The sequence below is a fragment of the Sus scrofa genome, chromosome 5, assembly GCF_054392235.1.
Source record: "Sus scrofa isolate SSC_HxYL_T2T_F1_AM1 chromosome 5, Sscrofa_HxYL_maternal_Yorkshire_Landrace_v2.0, whole genome shotgun sequence".
NCBI lineage: Eukaryota > Metazoa > Chordata > Mammalia > Artiodactyla > Suidae > Sus > Sus scrofa.
The window spans coordinates 59529671-59552193 of NC_139387.1; the positions used below are offsets into that span (position 1 = coordinate 59529671).

The 22523-nt window shown below is 38.7% G+C and overlaps 1 protein-coding gene across 1 annotated transcript in view; it reads right to left on the minus strand.

Moving 5' to 3' along the window:
• The window catches only part of PDE3A (phosphodiesterase 3A), a gene marked incomplete at its 5' end in the record, with an annotated part of 324361 nt that extends 302723 nt beyond the window's left edge, over positions 1-21638 (minus strand). The window contains 2 exon segments of the mRNA NM_213736.1: positions 21112-21476; positions 21507-21638. Coding sequence (NP_998901.1) covers positions 21112-21476; positions 21507-21636 — 495 coding nt within the window.
• Between the last annotated feature and the right edge of the window lie 885 nt (positions 21639-22523).

Consider the following 22523-nt stretch of genomic DNA (forward strand, 5'->3'; position numbering starts at 1 on the left):
ATCTCTTAAAAAGGTCTCACTACCTCCCCCTCCTCCCACCACCAAGGCCAGGCTAGCTGTTCTACCTGTCATTTCCAGAAAACAACATTGCTCTCCACCTCACATCCAGCTCCAAAACAGGCTTTATCCTATCCCTCCCTTCTTCCCTCTGGATGTCACACCCACAGGGGAAATACTGCAAAACATTCTTACCAAGACACATTCTTATTTTTTTAGATACATTTTTATATTGTACCAAAGTTTATGGTAGTTAGCTTACTATGAACATAAACACATGAGAAAAGTTAAATATAAATCAAAAAGAGAAGTCAGAAAAGAAAGGAAGACAGTCTATTACCAGAAATCCATGTGAAGAGGGTGATGGTATTTAAGCAATAAATTTAGCTGTGACCTTTCTGGAGGGCAAAGTTCTCAGGACTTTCTGCATTTCAAAGCATTTACCACTTGCCACTGTAATCATCTGCTATTGTAGTATCTTTATAAGCTCAGGGAGGGGAGGCTAGGATGGTCCATTTTGAACCCTTCCCCAACCAGCCCACCCTCTCTGGCATGATGTGGGCACTCTCCAAACATTCTGGAATAAAAGACATGAACAGTGAAAGTTTTCCAAGGAGAATTCCCATAAGCCAGAGATCCACCATCCCAGTCTAGGAACTAAACATGTTAAAGGTGACTTTCCCACCAGGAACAAGAAGCACTGACCAGTAACTGTTGTTACTCTGGTCTTCCCTTACAGCAACATTTCCCAGTGTAAATTAATAACTGACATTCTGATTGATGAGTTATCATTTTATTATTAATGTGTCTCAGTAATGGATAACCTCTAATTCTATGGAAAAAGTGCCTCTCTGATTTGCACTGAGATGTGGCCTCCAGCCAAATGCAAACTTCAGTGTCAAGTCCCCTCACTCCATTCCCCCCTGCCCGTTGCCCCCATCCACCAACCCACAGACACTCAGCAGAGAAATACCTACCAGCCTGTGTCACCTTAACTCAACCATCTCAAACAATCAGCTAGTACTTATCTGCTTACTCTCCTTGGATAGAACAGTAAAAAGAGGGTACAATGCTTGAGTAAGGGTTTTTTTTTTTTTTCTGTTTAACTAGCTTCTCTGATTCTATCGTATTTATTTCTGGCAACCTTTTTTTTTTTTTTTTTTTTGAGGGGTTAAACAAGACCATAGTCTCTTTATATATTTTTAGGTAAAAGGTAAAGAAACTGGTTTGAGATTCTCGAATTTACATGCATAGAAGTTTACAGTTCTTCAAATGAGAACACATGTTAATAATCCTAGGTGTGGAAGTAATTTGTGAAATATTGCACACTGGTTTTTTTCCCTATTCATTTATTTAAACAAGCAAAAGCAAATGGAAATATACACAGTTCCTTAAACAGGAAATGCAAAGAATAATCAACAAATCCTGACCAGCAGGTCTGAAATTAATCAGTATTATACACAGAGTAACTCAGATGCAGCAAAAGAAAATACAGAAATAACTCATTTGATTTCTGCCTATAAGTGATGAATAAAATTTTCAAATATTCTAAAATTAAAATGCTTATAGACTTTATACACTATGTATAAACTATTAGAAAAATCATGCTAAGTATTTGTAAGTACTGTGATAAACAAAATTCTTTCAGGCCCCAACTGTTTTTTTTAATGTATATTACTTTGCAAAACAATCATTACGATTTTTATTTGCAATCTTATGGGTCTAATAATCAGCAAAGTAGGCTCAATACTCTCCTTATAAATGTTCAGTGAAGAATTTTCCCACCTGGAGTTTCCATTGTGGCTCAGCAGTAACAAATTGTACTAGTATCCCTGAGGATATTAGTATCCTACTAGCAGTAACAAATCCTACTAGCATCCATGAGAATACCCCTGGCCTCACTCAGTGGGTTACGTATGCAGCATTGTCATGAGCTGTGATGCAGGTCACAGATGCAGCTTGGATATGGTGCTGCTGTGGCTGTGGTGTAGGCCAGCAGCTGTAGCTCTGATTCAACAACCACTAGGGAATATCAGTATGCCACATATGTGGCCCTAAAAAGTAAAAAAAAAAAAATTCCCTCCTTATAGAACATAATTCATTTTCATGTTGATCCCAACATGTGACAGTCATGGTTAGTGTTGTTGCTTACCTTCTAAAGGAAGAGGCTCAAAATCCTTTGTAAAAATGGAAGCATGTGTCAGGACATATGTATGTATTTCAGCACACACGTGTATATTTGTTCATAACACTGTAATTTCAGGTTGAGTTACAAAAACTATTGTGTGCCAATTTCTGATTTCAGGGACCCATCCATGATGTACCAGCTGACCCTTCAATCTTACAAGAAACCTATGCCTTTCCAGCCACCTGGGTGAAGAACTGGGAATGCACAAGAAATTTACTCCAGAACATATTTCACCCGGTACTGAAAATCACATCACTATGTATGAAAGCACAGGAGTTCCTATTTCTACACGTCTGCAAGTCCAACAACTAGTACTAGGTAAGTGGTCCTCAAAGCATTCTGTGAACATATCCAGAGGAACGTCAAATGACTACATTTCTTTTTTTTTTTTTTTTTTTTTTTTGCCTTTTTAGGGCTGTACCTGCCCCAGGCTAGGGGTCGAACTGGAGCTGTGGTTTCTGGCCTACACCACAGCTCACCACAACACCAGATCCTTAACCCACTGAGTGAGGCCAGAGATCAAATCCACATCCTCATGGATATCAGTTGCGTTCATTTCCACTAAGCCACAATGGGAACTTAGGTTTTGTTTTCTGATTATAAAATAAGTGTGCAGGGTTGAAAACTTAGAAAATACAAGATAGAAAAATAAACAGGATCAGCCACGATGCCCTCATACAAACAATGACATTTAAACCTCTTTCCTTTTTGCTCTGCATTGGATTGTGGGAAGTGAGAGCAGGCCGTATCCTCAATTTTATTTTCTGATTGACTTCTTCATTCATCAAAGTATTTTCCCATGTGATTGAAAGCTCTTCATTTCATAGGTTTTAAAAGTCCTTATCTTTGGGTGCTCCTTGGGAAGTATGGAAAATATTTCATAATCAGGTATTAGCCACAATGGAGAGTTAGCAAACTCTGAAAGGTAACAGTGCAATCAAGCTATCATAATTTAAATATTTAGATAGCACCTATCACTGACATGCTCTGTAGGTTGATAAATGATCTGGGTTAATATAAAAACAAAATAGAAGCATTTCCTCTATAGGAAGGCCTAGGATATACTGGCAATGTGCCTTTAGATAAAAATGGGATTTATCTGACTACTGAAACGCTAATAAAAAGGAAAGCATTGCTTTTTCTTTGGATAGTCTCATTTTTAGCTATATTAGAGCTTAGGATATTAGAGCATGAGCTACCAATGTATCTGTTTAAGAGGGAGAGAATGAGAAAGACATTTAAATGTGGTAAAAATTCATCTTATTCAAATTGGTTTTAAATCTTAAAACACAGGTATATCAGGATAGAATTTCAAAATTCACTTTAATCAGACCAAATGTTATAAAACCCAATAAACTAATACTTATAAAGAATGAAAGACACTTGATTCAAGTTTCAGCATAAGGAGATTTGATGGCTTTCCTAAAAGGCTCACAGTTTGGACATTCTCTAGAAGGCAAAGGCAGAAGGTGAAGTTGAAAAGAAGAAAAGTCAATCCAATTGGATTTTTTAAAAGCAAGAAATTATTATATATACACATATATGTATTTATGTATGTATATATATGTATGTGTATACATACATGTATGTGTGTGTTGTGTATACCCTTAATATTAGGCCCCTATATAAAAGCGAAGATATTAAAGGAACTTTCTTCCCTACCTTCCAAGAGGTCAACCAGTCAACATTAATCTTGGCTGTATAGCCTTCGACATATATTTACAAACTTCCCACTAACACTACTTTTGGGTATAATTCCCAATCTTCCATGAATTATGCAAAAGTCTTCTAACTGATCTCCCTTCTCCCATCCTACCACCTATTTTCACTCAACAGACAGAACCTATTGAAAAGGATGTTTGACCACTTCCTTTCTCTACTTAAAACCCTTCAATGGCTTCCTAATTCCTGATGGAGCATCAGTCTTTCATGGCCTGTTGATCTGCCAGCCCTCCCTATCACCTCTCTGACATATCCCATATGACCACAGTGAAAACCAAAGAACTGGCTATGACCAAGCTGAAGAACTGGATGACTATCCCAGGCAAACTATCTGAACTGAAACCCATGGCAGTAGAGTGAAAGGATCCAGGATTCCTGCTCCTGCTGAGGTCAAAACATAACAACCACCTCAATACAGACAAAAAATTATTCCACAGGTAGGAAAATCTACAACAGTGGCCTGAGTATTGAGGTCCTGTGGAAGCTAGTAAAAAAAGGAAGAGGCTAGAGGGGTATTCTAATGTGATGAAATAAACAATCACGGAGAGGCATTGCTGAACTAGCACTGAACTAACTTCTTTTCACAGATTATAAGCAAAAGTCCCTGTTCTTTGAGAATAAGAGTCTCATTGGCAAATAACGAGAATGAGGAAGGGTATGACTAAAATTTTACCACCAAAAAAAAATGAACTAAAAATTCTGGGGGGAAAAAAAAAAACTTTGTTTTTCAAAATAAAATATGGGTTATAATGGCAGCAAGGGCACCAATCAAGTTGCCAATGGGGTTATATGATATGTGACTGCACAACTGACTCAAAAGAGGCATCGGCTATTTTCACAAACATGTTCAAAGACTACATCAACTTTCCTAAATATCCCTCCTCATCCTTTTCACTTGCATCTTTTTCTTCTGAAGCACCTAACACCATCTCTGTCAAATTTTTCTTTATCTACTGCTAACTTGTTTGACTCTCCGGGCTACTCATTTCTCTGAGGCTTTTAATTGCAATTTAAGCAACTTTCTGATAGCTTCTTCTTTTTTTTTTTTTTGGCTTTTAAGGGCCACAGGTGCAGCATGTGGAAGTTCCCAGGCTAGGGGTCAAATCAGAGTTGCAGTTGCCAGCCACAGCCACAGCCACAGCCACAGCAATGTGGGATCTGAGCCATGTGTGCGACCTACACCACAGCTCACGGCAATGCTGGATCCTTAACCCACTGAGCAAGGCCAGGGATCAAACCTGCATCCTCATGGATACTGATTGAGTTCTTTTCACTGAGCCACAAGGAGAACTCCTCTAATATCATTTTAACTAACTTCAGAAAACCTGCATCTTTTGTTAGGCCTGTGAGTATGGTTTTTTTAATCAAATGCAAAATTGTCTGCATTGTTTTATATTATACTTTCTGATATTTACTTACAACCTTCAATGACATGGCCCTATGGATAGGAATAGATACTACTCTTGTTCAGTGTAGGCAGGGGTGGGGCCAGAATATTTGACAAAAACCCATGTCCATTATTTCAACTGACTTAATCTTTACATCATAAGAAGTAGGCTGTAGTATTCCTATGTTGCTGATAGGACTACTCAACTTCAGAAGTTGAACAAACTTGTATGCATTATAAACCCTCAGCCTGTCTCAGTCTACTGTATATACTCTTTCTACTTAGCATATGTACAGCAATATATTTTTTCCATTTTTTAAAAGTATGATTGGAGTTCCCGTCGTGGCGCAGTGGTTAACAAATCTGACTGGGAACCATGGGGTTGCAGGTTTGATCCCTGGCCTTGCTCAGTGGGTTGAGGATCCGGCGTTGCCATGAGCTGTGATATAGGTTGCAGACACAGCTCAGATCTCGAGTTGCTGTGGCTCTGGCATAGGCCAGTGGCTACAGCTCCGACTGGACCCCTAGCCTGGGAATCTCCATATGCCGCCAGAGCAGCCCTAGAAAAGACAAAAAGACAAAAAAAAAACCCAAAAAGTATGCTTGATTTACAGTGTTGTGCCAATTCCTGACATATAGCAGAGTGACCCCGTCATACATATATACACATTCTTTTTCTCATATTATCTTCCATCATGTTCTATCCCAAGAGACTGGATATAGTTCCCTGTGCTTTACAGCAGGACCTCATTGCTTATCCATTCTAAGTGTAACAATTTTCATCTACTAACCCTAAACTCCCAGTCCATATGACTCCCTCCCACCCTCTCCCTTTAGAGCAATATATTTTGACTTAAGCTTTGTAAAAGCATATGAAGTAAGTAAAGAAATTGTTACTCCTATTTCATAGAAGAAGAAACTGATCTGCAGAGTGGTCAAATAACTTCTCTGTGGTATCCTCAGTGGAGACATCAAAGAGAAAATTTTATGAACATCATAGGTTGATAAACTATAGTCTATCTCTGTATGTGTGTGTGTACATACATACATGTGTGTCTAAATAAATAAATAAGTTTTCCCCATGATACTGAACAAAGTACTTTTTAACTATTTGCTTAATCAGATTGCCAAAGTCTGAACTTTCTATCCAGTTTTAGTAGGCAAGTCTGGAGCCCTGTACTTCTCCACTAAGGCAGCCAAAATGCTCCCTAAAACTTGAGATTTCTGGACCCCACTCTACACATAACTAAATCAGAAAATCTGACCATAGGACGTAGGAATTTGCATTTTAATAGGCTGCCCAGATAATTTTTATTCACACTAAAATTTGAGAACAATAGCATTGAGGATATAATAGCAGCTCAATTTAGAAAGTGTTAGATCAAATAACAACCAAAAAAAAATGTGTTATATTGGAGTTCCCGTCGTGGCACAGCAGAAACGAATCCAACTAGGAACCATGAGGTTGCAGGTTCGATCCCTGGCCTAGCTCAGTGGGTTAAGGATCCGGCATTGCCCTGAGCTGTGGTGTAGGCCGAAGATGCAGCTTGGATCTGTCACTGCTGTGGCTCTGGCATAGGCTGGCAGCAACAGTTCTGATTAGACCCCTAGCCTGGCAACCTCCATATGCTACGGGTGCAGCCCTAAAAAGACAAAAACAAATGAAAAAGGTGTTAGATCATATGCAATTATAATTAAGTGAGGTTAGGCCATCTCCTGACATATTCTGAAAGCATCTGAAGGAAGTCTATTAGTCTATTAATCAGAGATATACACTGTTAGAATTCACAAACAATAGGTTGATTAATATGGCATTATAATTACATACGATTAGCACCATGGGAAAAGAAGATAAGAATCCAAGCAAACTGAAATACGTAGAAGGTAACAAAGAGTCAATGTGAAAAAAAAAAAAAAAAGGGTCAATCTTAAATAAGATATACTTACTTGCTGACATTTTTAACCAATCTGGTCACCTAAGAGGTAAAAGTTCACATCAGAGTGCCATAAGGGTATATTTATAAGTCAAAGTGAAAAATAATGTTAAAGAGCTAAAAAAATAAGAATCAATGCCTTGGAAAGCATTAAGTATCAGGAAAGTTCATGAACAGCATTATGACCTCTGAAAAATAATTTCAGTGCTTTTGGTCCAAGGACAGATCCTAAGTCAATGCATGGCTGGACCTCCTGTCCAGCACCTCAAGAGGGATTCCTTCAGGGTCTCCTCTTTGCAAGTCATAAGGAATTGGAGATTTTTAGTGCAACAACACTATGTTCTCAAAAGACCATGCAGTAAACATATGTGTGTGTATATATATATATGTATATATATACATATATATATATACACACACATCTTTTTTTAAAACTTAGGAATTACTCTCTGAATTTTGATCTAGTCTTCTTTCTGCACAAGCAAAATACTAGCATTCATTTCTTTGGCTCATTTATTGTGGGCGGTTTCCATTTCTGAATGTCACTTTATATTTTTTTAGTTAGTTGGTGTTCAGTTATATCTGGATGCAACATCTCCGACCAAATTCTCACACTTTTCATTTAGGACTAGTTAATTGCTTACAGAAGTTCCACTAAAAACATTTAAAAGGTCTAGTTGGGAGTTCCCATCTTGGCTCAATGGAAAATAATTTGACTAACATCCATGAGGTTCGATCCCTGGCCTTGATCAGTGCGTTAAAGATCCGGTGTTGCCATGAGCTGTGGTGTAGGTCACAGATGTGGCTCAAATTCAGCATTGCTGTCGCTGTGGGGTAGGACAGCACCTATAGCTCCTATGCAACTCCTAGACTGGGAACCTCCATATGCCTAAAAAGAAAAAACAAATTTAAAAATTAAAAAAATAAATAAAAGGTCTAGCTGTCATTCTCTAAAGGGGCTAAGAAGTGCCAATCCAATTATTACTCAAGTAAAGAAGAATGGGAAGTGACAAAATGAGGCTACTGTCTTAATAAGTATGCGATAATTTAGGCTTAAATTGCAAAAACAATTTCAATTATAGCATAAACAAACCAATAAGAGTAAAAAACAGACACTATTCAAGACAGTAGTGACATACACTTAGCTTCCTGTCCCAAAACGAAAATAGTTAAAGGTTTTGCTCCTAAAGTTTATTTTACATTTGACAAAAACGTCAAAAAATTTTTTTAAATGGCTCCTTTACCAAAAGAATATATTTTGAGTATTTTAAACAATGAATTAATAACTAAATTCTCAGTCTGTAATATATCTTTTCAAATTGAAACAATATTCAGATTTTTAAAAATTAATATATTCACAGCTATCTCAAACTATGAAAATTTTCAGTAATGGCAGCTTTTCTAATCTATCTATGAGACCACTTGACATCCACAAACTATAACAAATTTGACCTTTTTATAAAGGAAGGTTGGAAATAAGCTTTTTGTCTAAGCCATACTCCTAGTTTATTTAAAGGTATGATAATCTGCCTAACATATTCAAAAGAAAAGTATCCGATGTCAGTAAGAGATGACATTATCTCTACTAACATTAAAACTACAGCAATAAAACATTCTTAGTTGACTCAAAGCTTTTTTTTTTGTTTTAACAAGTTCTATTAAAAACTAGATGGACCATAGAGTTCCCATTGTGGCACAGTGGTTAACGAATCCAACTAGGAACCATGAGGTTGCGGGTTCAATTCCTGGCCTTGCTGAGCAGGTTAAGGATCTGGCATTGCCGTAAGCTGCAGTGTAGGCCGCAGACTCAGCTCGAATCCTGCTGTGGCTCTGGCGTAGGCCAGTGGCTACAGCTCTGATTAGACCCCTAGCCTGGGAACCTCCATATGCCGCGGGAGCAGCCCTAGAAAAGGCAAAAAGACAAAAAAAAAAAAAAAAAAAAAAAAAAAACTAGATGGACCAAAACAAAAACACCTGGATTAACTAAGACTTGTCACTTTGATAAAAACGTGTGAACTGCTATTGATTTTTAATTCCTCTGGACTCTGAAATTATGCTAACAAACTTTCAGATTATTCAGCACGGTTGGATGACTTTTTCTTTTTTTTTTTTTTTTTGCTTTATAGGGCCAAATGTGTAACCATATGAAAGTTCCCAGGCTAGGGGTGGAAATGGAACCGCAGCCGCTGGCCTAAGCCATAGCCACAGCAATGCGGGATCTGAACCAAATCTTTGACCTATACCACAACTCACGACAACATCAGATCCTAAACCCACTGAACGAGGCCAGGGATTGAAGCCACGTCCTCATGGATACTACTCAGGCCCATTACCAATGAGCCACAATGGGAACTTCCTGGATGACATTTTATATTAGTTAATTTTACAATCACACAATCTGGAAGCAGTGGGCTCAAAATACATTTTGTAATTGAGCACAATTAAAAGATAGTATCTACTTTCCATTGGACTTTTCAGGAAAGACAGCAACTCAGAACTCTAACAACACAGACTAAAAGAGGGTGAAAAAGTGTAGTTGAACATAACTTTGTAAAAAGTGATGGGAACAAGTAATGTCAAAGTTGATTCTTTCTCAATTAATTTTAGTTGAATAAGAAAAAGACTTGAATATTTATTTTTCTAAAAAATTTGCCTTAATTTCAGAGATCTTCCTGAAATTCACAACTCAAGGATCTTGGTGGTAGTTTTGGCTATTCTCAGTTAGAAACGAGCTAAAAATAAATAGCTAGGACTCATGCTGAACATGAGGTTTCCTACCACTAAGGGCACAGGCAAATTCAGCACCTTATCTGACACATGTCAGAGAACATCTTAAAAGCAATAAAAAATACAAATACATTAAAACCATAAGTTCACAGACTAGTTAATAGGCTATTTCTTTTCCTCTCTCTATAGAAGTTTACCTCCATCAGTTTAATCACTAGCTCAATCTCAATAACTTCTGATTAAAATCATTTCTTGGGAGTTCCCGTGTGGTTCAGTAGAAACAAATCTGACTAGTATCCATGAGGAACCTCCATATGCCCCGAGTGTGGCCCTAAAAAGACAAAAAAAAAAAAACCTTTTTTTTTTTTTTTTTTAACCATCCATTTAGCCTCCCAGCCAGCCCCTACAATGAGCAAGACACTGGGCTGGAATTTTCTAAAGAAATATTTATGGCTGGCACGAGAAGGCTAAAAAGTTTGATTTCCTTTTGTAATGAAAACTGTTGTGATGTGAATCTGACTTCTTCAGTTCTTGAGCCTAGAAAGTAAATTTTCGAGGTAGCCTAGTTGCCTTCCCAAATTTCTTGATTGTTGCTGAGTCAGGATGGCAAGGGGATGCTTCCTGTCTCAAGGACTAGCACTGTCTTCTGAAGAGCATTTCCTAAGTGGACCTATTAACTTGATCCTCTAAAATACGTAGTTTAAACATAAGAACTATTTCTTCTATCTGTGCTCAAGCTAGTTAAACCATGTCCTAAGGATGCTGATTCCACATGGTTTGCCACAAAATAAAATTCCTCCCCCCAACAATATCTCTATGACTTCAAATTTCCATTAGGTTTATTTAAGTGGATTATACCTGAAGAGGAGGAAACACCTGCCACAGACATAGCATAAATATTCAGTTATTTAAACTTACTTTAGAAGATGGAAACTTTCTATTAAAATCCTATTAAATCAAACCCACAAGCTTCTTGCATAAAATTATTTCAATATTCTGACAAGGTACGGTGGGGTATGAGTGATAGAAAGGCATTCCTTAAATTTTGAAACACACTCTGAGTGAGAAGAATCTATTATGTTGAAAAAACATGAAATAAAGTGCATTTCTTAGGAAAAAAAATATATATATATGAACACACGCACAAGCACGCACACATACACAATACATTGTCAGAAAAGAAGATGGACCCAAAAAAATTTACGAGACCAATCTCTACATTAATTTAGAGCAATTTTAAAATTAGCCAGGGCAAATGACTAGTTACATTGAAATACAAACTCTTCCAACAGCTAGCTAGTTCAAGATGTCTAAATTAAGACAGCTTCACCAGGAGTAAGACTGAGTCCACATTATTTCATCTTAGTCGAATGTGCTTCTTTATATATCAGGTTTCTCTTTTGCTCTTTTTAGATTATTTCCTATGTGAAATGTGAAAATCTACATATCACACTATTTTTACTCCCTAATACAAAGATAATAAGTCATTTTAAATGATAATGATAGGTTTTACTTAAAAAGGGGAAATTTATAAACCAAAAGTCACACTAAATATCACACACAAACCTTAGCCAATATACACAAAATAAATGCATACTTTAAAAAATAATTCTATATGCCTACAGATATAAAGAACACACCAGATATTAAAAAAAGCCATTTTCTCATCAATTCTCAGTGTAATATTGGAACTATACCTAGAGTTAATGAATTCATAGAGTTTGAGGCAGGGAGATGGAAGGAAGGTGACATTTAAAAGTTACTTTTTCATCTGTACATTTTTCTGAGTTCACCCTGAGGTTTGAAATCACATAGCACTCCGAAAGCCACCTAATCTCAATTCCTAGTTTAGAAATTCCACACTACCAAAATCTCCAGTCCTCTCTATACACAAAATGGAACCGTTTTTCATTCCGTGTATCTATGAGAGTGGTGTTTACATAAGCAATAGTAAGGAGTCATCAGCCCTTTACAGACACTGTCATAATTTTCATCCATTAAAGCTACTAGCAGGTTTGTCACTTTAGTTTCCTAAGTTACCAAGATAACAACCCACATTATAAACATGAGCACTTTCATTTCTAAAGAGACATTAGATAACCCAATTGCAGACTAATCACCATGAACACTACTGATTACGTGTTCACACGGTATACGTAAGCTATCCCTATTAATGAGTCAAACTTTGAAAGGCATAACTCATAATTAGCTGGAAATCGTGACTCCGTGTTATAAATCAAGTTAACAAAAAGGTTCCTTATGAAGGACTCTAACTGCCCCTCCAATTAAAATCAACAAATTTTAAAACATGTGCAGTAGCGTGAAACGAAGAAAAGTGGGAAAACAGACTGATGTGCCAATTATTAGAATGTTAAGTGGGACAAAAATGAGCTATCAAGATTTTCTATAAATGCAAAACAGTTGTATATTAAGTGCTATCATTCAATCTACATGGATTTTCCATTATAATGGGAGAGGTGACATTAATATTCCGGTATTTCCCCTTTTAAAAAAATGTCCCCAAAGGTAGTCATTAACCACATGTTATCTCCCAAGCACTTGAAATGTGGTGACACCAGACTATGCTGTAAGTGGAAAATACACACCACATATTTAGACACATACAAAAAGCAGAAAGCAAAATATCTTGATTTTTACGTTGATTTTACATTGACATGATACAATGGATTAAATTAAACAGTATCATCACAGATTCCATCTGCTGTGGGTTTTTTTTTTTCTTTTTACTTTTTTAAGAGACAACTAGAAAACATAAAATTCAATACATGCTCCTGTTGTATTTCTATTGGATAGCACTTATCTATAATGTTTACAGGACTGTTTTCATCAAAGCCACTGGGTGACACTGTTTCTCCACTAAATTGATGCAACGAAAGCAATTTCCTGGCAGAGGAAAAAGTCTTACGTGTATATAGGCATGCACGCACATATACACACACACACACAACAGACATCATGTGCTCCTTATAATTATTCCTACTCTTAGGGTGAAAAATCATGAATACACTTAAATAATTTTATCACTATTTTATTAGCAAGACAGGCAATACTTAAAATCTGTAATAATCACTCAGATTCCTCAATAATAAATGACAGCTCTAATCAAATCAAAAAGGCAGAAACTGTTTGGTCTGTGACTTTTTCCAAACACCTTCCCATCTCTAAGTAGTAAAGCCCTTCAAGACCTCCTATAACATCCCATCCTTTTTACTTACATTTTAATGGATTCCTACAGAAACCATGCAAAATAATTTAGATGAACAAAAACCACCAGCTGTTTTTGCTAACAAAGAAACGCTTCACTGATGTGCAGATAACTTTTCGCCTTAAAGTTTGAAATCCTGAACATTTTTAAATCAATTTATGGAAAGACAAATGAAAACAAAAATCAATATTTAAACTACCATCACACACTCTTCTTTGGTGAAATTAAGACTCCACCAAGTTAGACCTTGCAATGCAATTGACATGCATTTCTGGGACAAAGTCCTGAATAATACATTCCAAAGGCCGTCTGTTAGATGATCAGAAAATTCATTTTGTAAGGACTCAAAAGAGTTTGTGTTATTTGTACATTCAATGGGTTTTACTCAACCTTCTAATTCTGAATGAGAAGTTAGAGATGGCTCCACGTGTAAAATCACAAATGATACATAGGCTTAAAATGACCTGCCTGACTCCTTTCCTATCTATTCCCTCAGCAGCAGATTCAAGTTCAAGAGAGAACTGGATAAAAGCCAACATTTTGCCTCAGACTGCCTGCATACTTTTAGCTGACTCTCTCTCAGTTTCCTTCCCTCTAAACTCAGACTAATTCTAGTCTCCTAACTACAGGCTGCACAGAATTAAGCCTTTTAAGATTTTAAGATCTCAGTGCAACAAGTTACTTACAGCCACAGTTTAATTTTACCTCAGCAGAGGAAAGCAATCATTGTGCTACCTTAAAGTATAACATATCCTAAATCATATGTTTTACCTTTATTTCAGAAGTCCTATCAATGTATACAAAATTAATTTCCACTTCAAAGAAAAAAAACTTCCTTGTCAAAATATAAACCTGCTCAAAATCTAGAACATTTGTGTTTAACTGTTATATGCTGAAAACCTTCTGAAAGTCTGTGAAAATAAAAACTTTTTTCCCCAGAAAAATGAACAGATACAGTCTTCCATAAAATTTCAGAGAAGAGATGGACAGTTCTGGATCTAGATTTAAAACTTGCTCTAAGTTATTATACGCATTCCTTCAACGATTAGCTAAGAGGTCATTTAGATATTTTACTCTGATTTCCCCTTTCTTTATTGCTGATGTCTCATTATCCTAACTAGGCGTTAAGCTCTCGAGAGCCAGCCTGTGTATAATTTGTAGCACAAGGCTTAATGCACAAACAAAATATGTTGATATGACATTTTATAGGTTCACTGACCAAAGACCTTTATAAATAACATTAGCTAAGGATCGAATCTTCTTTTAAAATAGTGTGCATTTTGGGTGAACACGTACAGTCAACTAATGGTTTCGACTACCGTTATCTGTCAAATCTTTCTCTGAACTACGACTTAGGCGTATCTTTAAGATTTTTCTCCACCAGAGATCAAAACTGTGTATTTTTTTTTTTAAAGGATACAAACGAACTTATTTGCAGAAGAGAAAGAGATTCACAGACTTTGAAAACAAGCCCATGGTTACCAAAGGGGACAGGTTGTGGGGAGGGATGGACTGGGGGTTTGGGACTGGCATATGCACACTGAGGTATACAGAAGAGTTGCCAACAGAGACTTGCTGTATAGCACAGGGAACTCTACCCAATATTCTGATAATCTAGGTGGGAAAAGAATCTGAAAAAGAAGGGATGTATGTACACATATAAATGAATCAATTTCTTGTACAGTAGAAATTATCACGACATTGTAAATCATCTACACTTCAATAAGACTTTAAAAAATAAAAATAAAAAGGTTACATCCCCCCCACAGATCAAATCTGTGTATTTTATGTTAACAACAGTGCAAACATACATTTTCAGTAATTCCTACCTATACATATTTAAGGATTTAAATATGTATTTAAATTTAAGGATTTAAATTTCTATGTAAAGGAATAATGCTCATTTGAATATTAACAGAGTACATCTTTAGGTGCAAAAATATGGTGTAAGATATTTTCAAGCAAAAAAAGCCAACAACAAAAACCATAAAACAAAAAATAGAAGAATATATGACTAGGTGTAGTTCAAGTGTCTAAATCTTCTGGGGTTCATTCTGAATTATTTGATAGAGCTTCACTGAAAATATGAATGTAGAAAATAAACACAAATTGAGTTTTCAACCTAATATATTTGAGGCTTTTAAAAAAAAAGTCACAATTTATCACGCCCAGAAAAGGGAGGTGGAGACTCCATGCAAAAGGGGACACTTGGTCAACAAAAACAATTCACCAGAAACACGTAGGAGTGGCCATAATTTCACTAAGCTAAAGAAACTTGACCTATACAAGAAGGTTTTCTGAAAAACCCAACTCACACCCCTGAGCCCCAAATAAACTCATTCTTTTGATAGATTAAATAACAACTTTTCAATGAGGCCTATATAGACTCCGTTGGGCTGTTAATGGCACAAACCGTATTAATTAAAAATCTTAAAATATACTATATAGGCCTATTTCTAATTTTGAGGTTCATAAACATCCTACTGCAACATAATAAGTGAGAACTTATTTAAAACGGAAGTGAAATTAAATTTCAGGAGTCTTTAGACTCCTGAAGAGATTCTTCTCAGAGCTATATTTCCTAATAGAATACAACAAATTCACACAAATGTCACTACAGATATAATGAATGTTTTTTCATTCCAGTGTCACTCACCCTTGCCTGCCTGCACCCCCTCCCCCCAGGCTTTTCAAAATGTATTTCATACACAGAGTCACTGTTCTGGTTGTTTATTTAATTAACATGACAGCCCAGCATACACAGCATTTCTTTCAGTTCTACAGTTTTAACTTTTTTACACTTTAGACTCAATACAGAAAGAGTAAAATTACTGTTTGACTGCCTCCAACCTCTGTAAATTTATATAGATTCACTGACTATTTCTGTCAGTTAAGTTTTTTCAGTATGCTTTAAATATCTACATTCGCCAAGTAAAATCACAATTTTGTTCCCACGCACAAAAAAAAATTCTTTCCCTTCACCTTTCCCAAAGGATAAGAAAATCTTTTCCCTTTTTAGTGTTTTCAGAAGCTGGCATTAATTAATTTTAATTCTGTCAGCAGGTCATAAATAAGCAATATTGTTCTTTGTATCGCCATAAGCTGTGTTCTACTGAAATGTAATAGAAGCTACAATTGAATTCAAAACCCATGATTGTTTCCAAAATTTATTCAATTTGAGAAATATGTTATACTGAAATGTATTTAAGGATTTCCTGTACTTTCCTAAGAATGCTTCTGTATTTTAAATCTATACTGCTAACACAAGTAAGCTATACCTTTTAACAAAGATGTAAGAAGGCCTACCATAGGCCTAGCACTGAAAACTATACCTACTATATATTCTGCTATTTTTTGTTTCATCATTCTTGTGGTTGGCTTTTTTGCTTGAAAATATCTCTCTTACACCAGTCATAAAAACCTTGATTCCACTTTTTTTTTTTTTTTTTCTTAGGGCCACAATCGCAGCATATGGAAGTTTCCAAGCTAGGGGTTGAAACAGAGCTGCAGCTGCCGGCCTATGCCACAGTCACAGCATCACGGGATCTGAGACTCATCTGTGACCTACACTACAGCTCACAGCATCGCTGGTTCCCCGATTCACTGAGCGAGGCCAGGGATCCAACCCGCAGCCTCACGGACACTGGCTGGATTCGTTTCCACTGTGCCACGAAGGGAACTCCCCCTTGATTTTACTTTTTTTTTTTTTTTTTTTGGTCTTTTTGTCTTTTTTGTTGTTGTTGTTGTTGTTGTTGTTGTTGCTATTTCTTGGGCTGCTCCCGTGGCATATGGAGGTTCCCAGGCTAGGGGTTGAATCGGAGTTGTAGCCACCAGCCTACGCCAGAGCCACAGCAACGCGGGATCCGAGCCGCGTCTGCAACCTACACCACAGCTCACGGCAACGCCGGATCGTTAACCCACTGAGCAAGGGCAGGGACCAAACCCGCAACCTCATGGTTCCTAGTAGGATTCGTTAACCACTGGGCCATGACGGGAACTCCTGATTTTACTTTTGATAACCACACACCAGACTCTTAATCATCACATCTCTACAAAAATCTGCTAAAGATTTTTTTTTTTCCTCTTTTTAGGGCCACACCCGCAGCATGTGGATGTTCCCAGGCTAGGGGTCTAATCCGAGCTACAGCTGCAGGCCTACACCAGGGCCACAGCAACGAGGGATCTGAGCCGTGTTTGTGACCTATACCACAGCTCACAGGAATGCCGGATCCTTAACCCACTGAGTGAGGCCAGGGATCGAACCTGCAACCTCATGGTTCCTAGTCGGATTCGTGTCCAATGTGCCACGAGAGAAACGCCAAAAGATGTTTAAGAGCTTTCAGGACCTATGCATGGGAAACAATTCTGATTTTTTAATTACACGGTGTGAAGTATAGATTTACACCTTTCTGAGACTACACTCTTCACCAAGAATTTTGCCATCAAGTGGTACAAATGCATTCATGGTGAGAGGCATGTGGCTTGTGTTTCTTCTATGTGAAACCACAGGCAAAAAATATTAAATTCATCTTAAAGTGGAACCAAAGTAAAATGGCCTTGGTTTGGAATCTTTCAAAAATGCTTTACAAGGTGGTCCCAGTAATTAGAGGGGGACAATTGACCAATTATGTCCTTTGATGTATAAAGAGACTAGAGAGACACCCCCCCTTCAAACACAATGTCCATGTGTTAAATATTGGAAAATTTTATGTTGAAAAAAACATATTTATTAATCATGCATAATAGCTAATAATTCAAGAAATTCTAAGGATCTTAGTGTTAGGAGGGGACATTGATTCCCTGAGAGATACATACCTGCCCTGGGACATGAACATCTCTTAGGAAAGATATACACACCTTCATGGAAACATCTGCCTTCTTAACGCTGCCAACCAAAAAAGTACAGTGCAACACACAGATTTACAAAATCTTGAGGATGGTGGGCTGGGGGGACTGCCCCCAAAGCCACATAAAAGTTACAAACTTTGTTCTTCCCTGAGAATAGATACCTGCCTGCAAAGCATCTCACAGTTACACTCCATGTGCCATTAATTCTTCAGTTGATGATTCGATCTATGTCTCCTGTCTTTGATGGAAGCCATCTTTATGATCAGTGTTGCAAAACTCCATTCTGTATGTAATATCTGATCTACTGCCTTAATTATGGTTCGGGAAGGGAAGCAGGGAGGGAGGGAAATACATCTGTCATTTGGTTTGCCTTATGGGAATTTTTACCATCTATTCTCCTTGACCTTTTAGAATTGAGTCATTGAAAAGAGAGACAGGTCCTAAACAAGTGGCTGCTATCATTCACATGGAGAAGAAAAGGCTGAAATTTTCTCACCTTTAAACCCCACAATGAGCAAGGTCCAAAGAAATTCTCTGCCAGCCTCTGTGTTTTATGTCCTTCCACCTCTATTTAAAATTCACTTGTTGCCTGAGGATTATCTCAAATTGAGAGGAGACAGTCTTTCAGAAAAGATCTCCTAATCAGGTAGCATTCAGGGCAGTGTTAACATATGTGTTTTATAATTATTTTGCTTCTTGACTTCATAAAGCATGCAAATGACACGGGTACACTTTGCACCCTTAATCAGAAGTGTGTTTCCTTGTGATAAACAGATAAGCCATTCACTATATAGCTCCTGAACTTTTCACACAGTTTGGCTAACGTATGAGATATTGCCCTGTCTTATAAGATCCTATTGCACGCTAGTTCCCACCCACTCCCCACAATTATGCTCAGCAACAACTTTCATGGCTCATATATAAAAACTAGTCTTAAGTAACACGCACACACTCACCCATGCCCTCATTAAAATTTCAAGTAAATAAATTTCTACTAAATGTAACCTTGTTTTTCCATCGCCAAAAGAGATAATCTCTCACTTTAGAATAGTCTTCATAAACACGGCCTTTAAAAAAAAAAAAAATGGTGACCAAAGAAACTGACCAAAATAGATAATTTTCAACAGCATTCATCAGCAAAAACATTTAAAAGTGCAATGCTGTTATTTTCTTATAATTTGCAGATAATTCAAACCCCCCATTTATCAATTCAAACCAGAGAAAACCAATAAAAACCCACAGCTTAATTAACACCACTGGTTAATTCACCTAAACATCTTCTTATGTTAAATCCACCCTTAACTCCTTAACTTCTAAATGTTAATGTGGAATTTCAGAAAGTAAATTTCGAGGATTAATTTAAAGTCAAGTTATTTATGATTATATCACAGATTTGCCTTAGAAATTCAGGTTCAATTTTGCAATGATTAAATCACATTTCCCCATAAATTAAGTGTTTGAAACGTATTTAAACTAATAGTGCTTTTATTTAAAAGACATTCCCTCCGGTAACTTTGAAAAGAAATTAGAATGTGTTTTTCCCCTAATTGGTTTACCCTTAAATAGATAGGTTACTTTATTCTGCTGATTTCCAAATTTCTAGCAAAACTAAGTATCAGTCAGTGGCCTGTTTTTAACTTCATTCTCAGAGTAAGCTAAACCGAAGAAATATTTGCTTTATCTAAACGAAAAGCTAAATAAGTACATTTGTTTTAAAGCAAACATAGAGACTATGATGCTGTCATCCATTCTGCTAAATAATGTCAAACAACCACATTCTGTGTAATCAACTCCATTTCAGAAACAAACTGGCCACTACACCATATGGTGACTGCTATTTCTTAGAAATACCCAAATGATTATCCACAGAATAACCTAAAAAGAAAAAGCTCACTATGTCTTAGAGTAGTCTCTCACTCCCTAAAGTTGTTCTAATAGCACCACAGGTACACAAGCATAAATTTAAATGGGAAAGTGTAAATTTCCATTTGCTGTACATAACCAGCTCTCTGCCACCCCCACCCAAGTGTCAAATCTGCTTGGAGTAGAGAGGTGAACACTAAGTATTCCTTTTCAGATACAATCTGCATTTAAAATTAGGATTTGTTCCTTTAATGCCCCTTATAGCAGCTATAAGGGTCTCAAAACACTTAATGATAATAAGGCTACTGGTCCCCAAAATTCACTTAACTTTTATCCGGAATAACTTCACTCATAATACTAGATTCCTCCTCCTCCCTGAAATACTTATATCACCAGATTTAAAAATACTCTCCTGAATTAATATTTCCTGCATAAATCCATTTGAATTTCTAAATATTCACTTAAGTATGTAGATACATAAGAGAAATGTCTCTTTTTAGTTTACATTAAAGCACAGTCCACAATTTTGACAAATTCTGATGCGCAAGAAAAACTATTCCCCAAATTGAAGTTTATAAACAAAACAGATTAGCATGTGATAATGTATGTCCCCAAATTACATTTAAAAACAAACTGGGCACCACCAAACACAATCTCCTCAATTAAGACACTGCAAAACCAGAAAATAATCAGTACCTCACTTCAAGTATTCTTTGTTTGTACTCTAGAATATTTTTACTGACTTCCATAAACGTTTACCTGTCCCTTTAGAGGAAAGAAATTTTATAAAAAGAAATAGAAAGAAACCTAGTAAAAATCCAAGTCTTAAAAATCACCCACTGCTTAAAAAAAAATTAAAATAAATAAATAAACTTAATTCGAACATTTCTGCTAAAGGAGGAAAGTATGTGGGCACTTAAAAGTGCAAAGGCGCCATACGCCAGGTGTAGCAAATCTAAAAAGTTGGCCCAGCTGTGGAAGACCCTGCAAATGCCATCTAGTTTTATTACTTATTCGTGTTCCTGTTGTTCAAGGTTATAAAATATTGCGTGAGAGGAGGGGGGAAATTCGCTAGTTTCCAACTAAGGCTGAAGTTAGAGCGCTTTTCTAAGCTATCTTTCCTTCTGTTCCCAGCGATCGAATCCCCTCCACTTTGTGATGGATCCCAAGGGTTTCAAGTTTTCCCCAGAGGCGCGAGAGAGGGGCTGCCGGCGCTTACCTGTTCTCTCGGTATGCAGGGCAGAGAGGTCCTCCGATGGGACTTGCTGCTACAGCCGGACATCTCGGCGGACACCACGGAGCTGGACCGCCTCCTCCTCTTAAACACCGGGATATCTTCCTTGGTCCCAGCAAGCAGCTGGGACCCAAAATGCTCCCTCGGAGCCGCCCCCGCTGACTGCGGCAAGATTTGCTCCACGTACCTGGCCAGGAGGATCCCCAGCACGCCGGCCAAGTACGCCAGGTAAGGTCTCCAGGCGACCTTGAATCTCTCTAAGGAAATGAGGGACACCGTCCTGACAGCGCTAGTCAAGGCGATCATGAGGACGCCCAGCCTCAGCCTCAGCACCAGCCATGTCGCGGCGGCCAAGCAGCTGAGCACCACCCCCGCGGCGGGGAGCGAGAGTAAGTGATCCTCCCCGACGCCCAGCGCAATCTGGACGAGCGCTTCCCCCCCGCAGCAGGCGGCCAGCAGCGCGACGGCCAGAGGCAGGCGCACCCCGGCGCGCAGGAGGTACAAGCCCATCCAGAAGAAGGCACAGAGGAGACTGAAGAGCAGCGCCGAGGGCTGCAGCCAGGGGCCGAGCGGCGCGCCGCCCCCGGGAGCACCACCCCGCGGCCCCGGGAAGACGCCCCCTTCTGCGCCCGGGGCCGCTTCCTCCTCCTCCGCCGCCGCCGCCGCCGCCTCCTTACTCCGCTCCAGGTCACAGCCGATCTCCCCGCGGACTAGCCTCACCAACAGCGCCAGCAGAAAGGACAGGGAGCCCGCGTACAACGCGGAGGAAAGTTTCCGGCAGCGCCGGAGCAGCCGCAGCACCAGGTCTCCCCAGCAGCCGCGGCAACCCGAGTCCCGCGGCGGTGCGGTGGCGACGCGAGGGTGCTTGTCCCGGCCATCTGCGGGGGCCGGCCTCGCCTCCCCGTGGCCGGGCTTAGCCCCGACGCGCGAGGCCTTGCCCGGCGCTGCCATGGTGCGCCCTCTTCGCGGAGTCCCCGAGGTCCCCCAGGCACTCCCACCCCGCCACACACACACACACACACACAGACACGCACACACGCCCGCTCGCCCTCCTCCCAATCCCACCCTCGGAATCCCTCCTTCTCCTCCCAGCCTGGGAGCGTCGAAAGTTTCAGCTTTCGGCAACTCCTGGAGAATACTAGATGCTCCAAAGAGACGCCTTCAAGTTAAAAGCTTAGCACAGGCAGAAAGAATCAGACTTCCTCTTTTTCTCTCTTGGAAAAGCTCTGCAAAATTCTCCGCTCCACCCCCACCCCCGACTTCAGTCCTCCAGGGTCTCTCCCTACTTTGGGATTTTTAAAGATTGCCCAAGGTGTCCAGCGCTCGGGGACCGCAGCCGCTGGAGGCGCGGAAGGCGCGGGGAAAGCTCGGGACCATCCCGGGCGCTACTGCGCGCG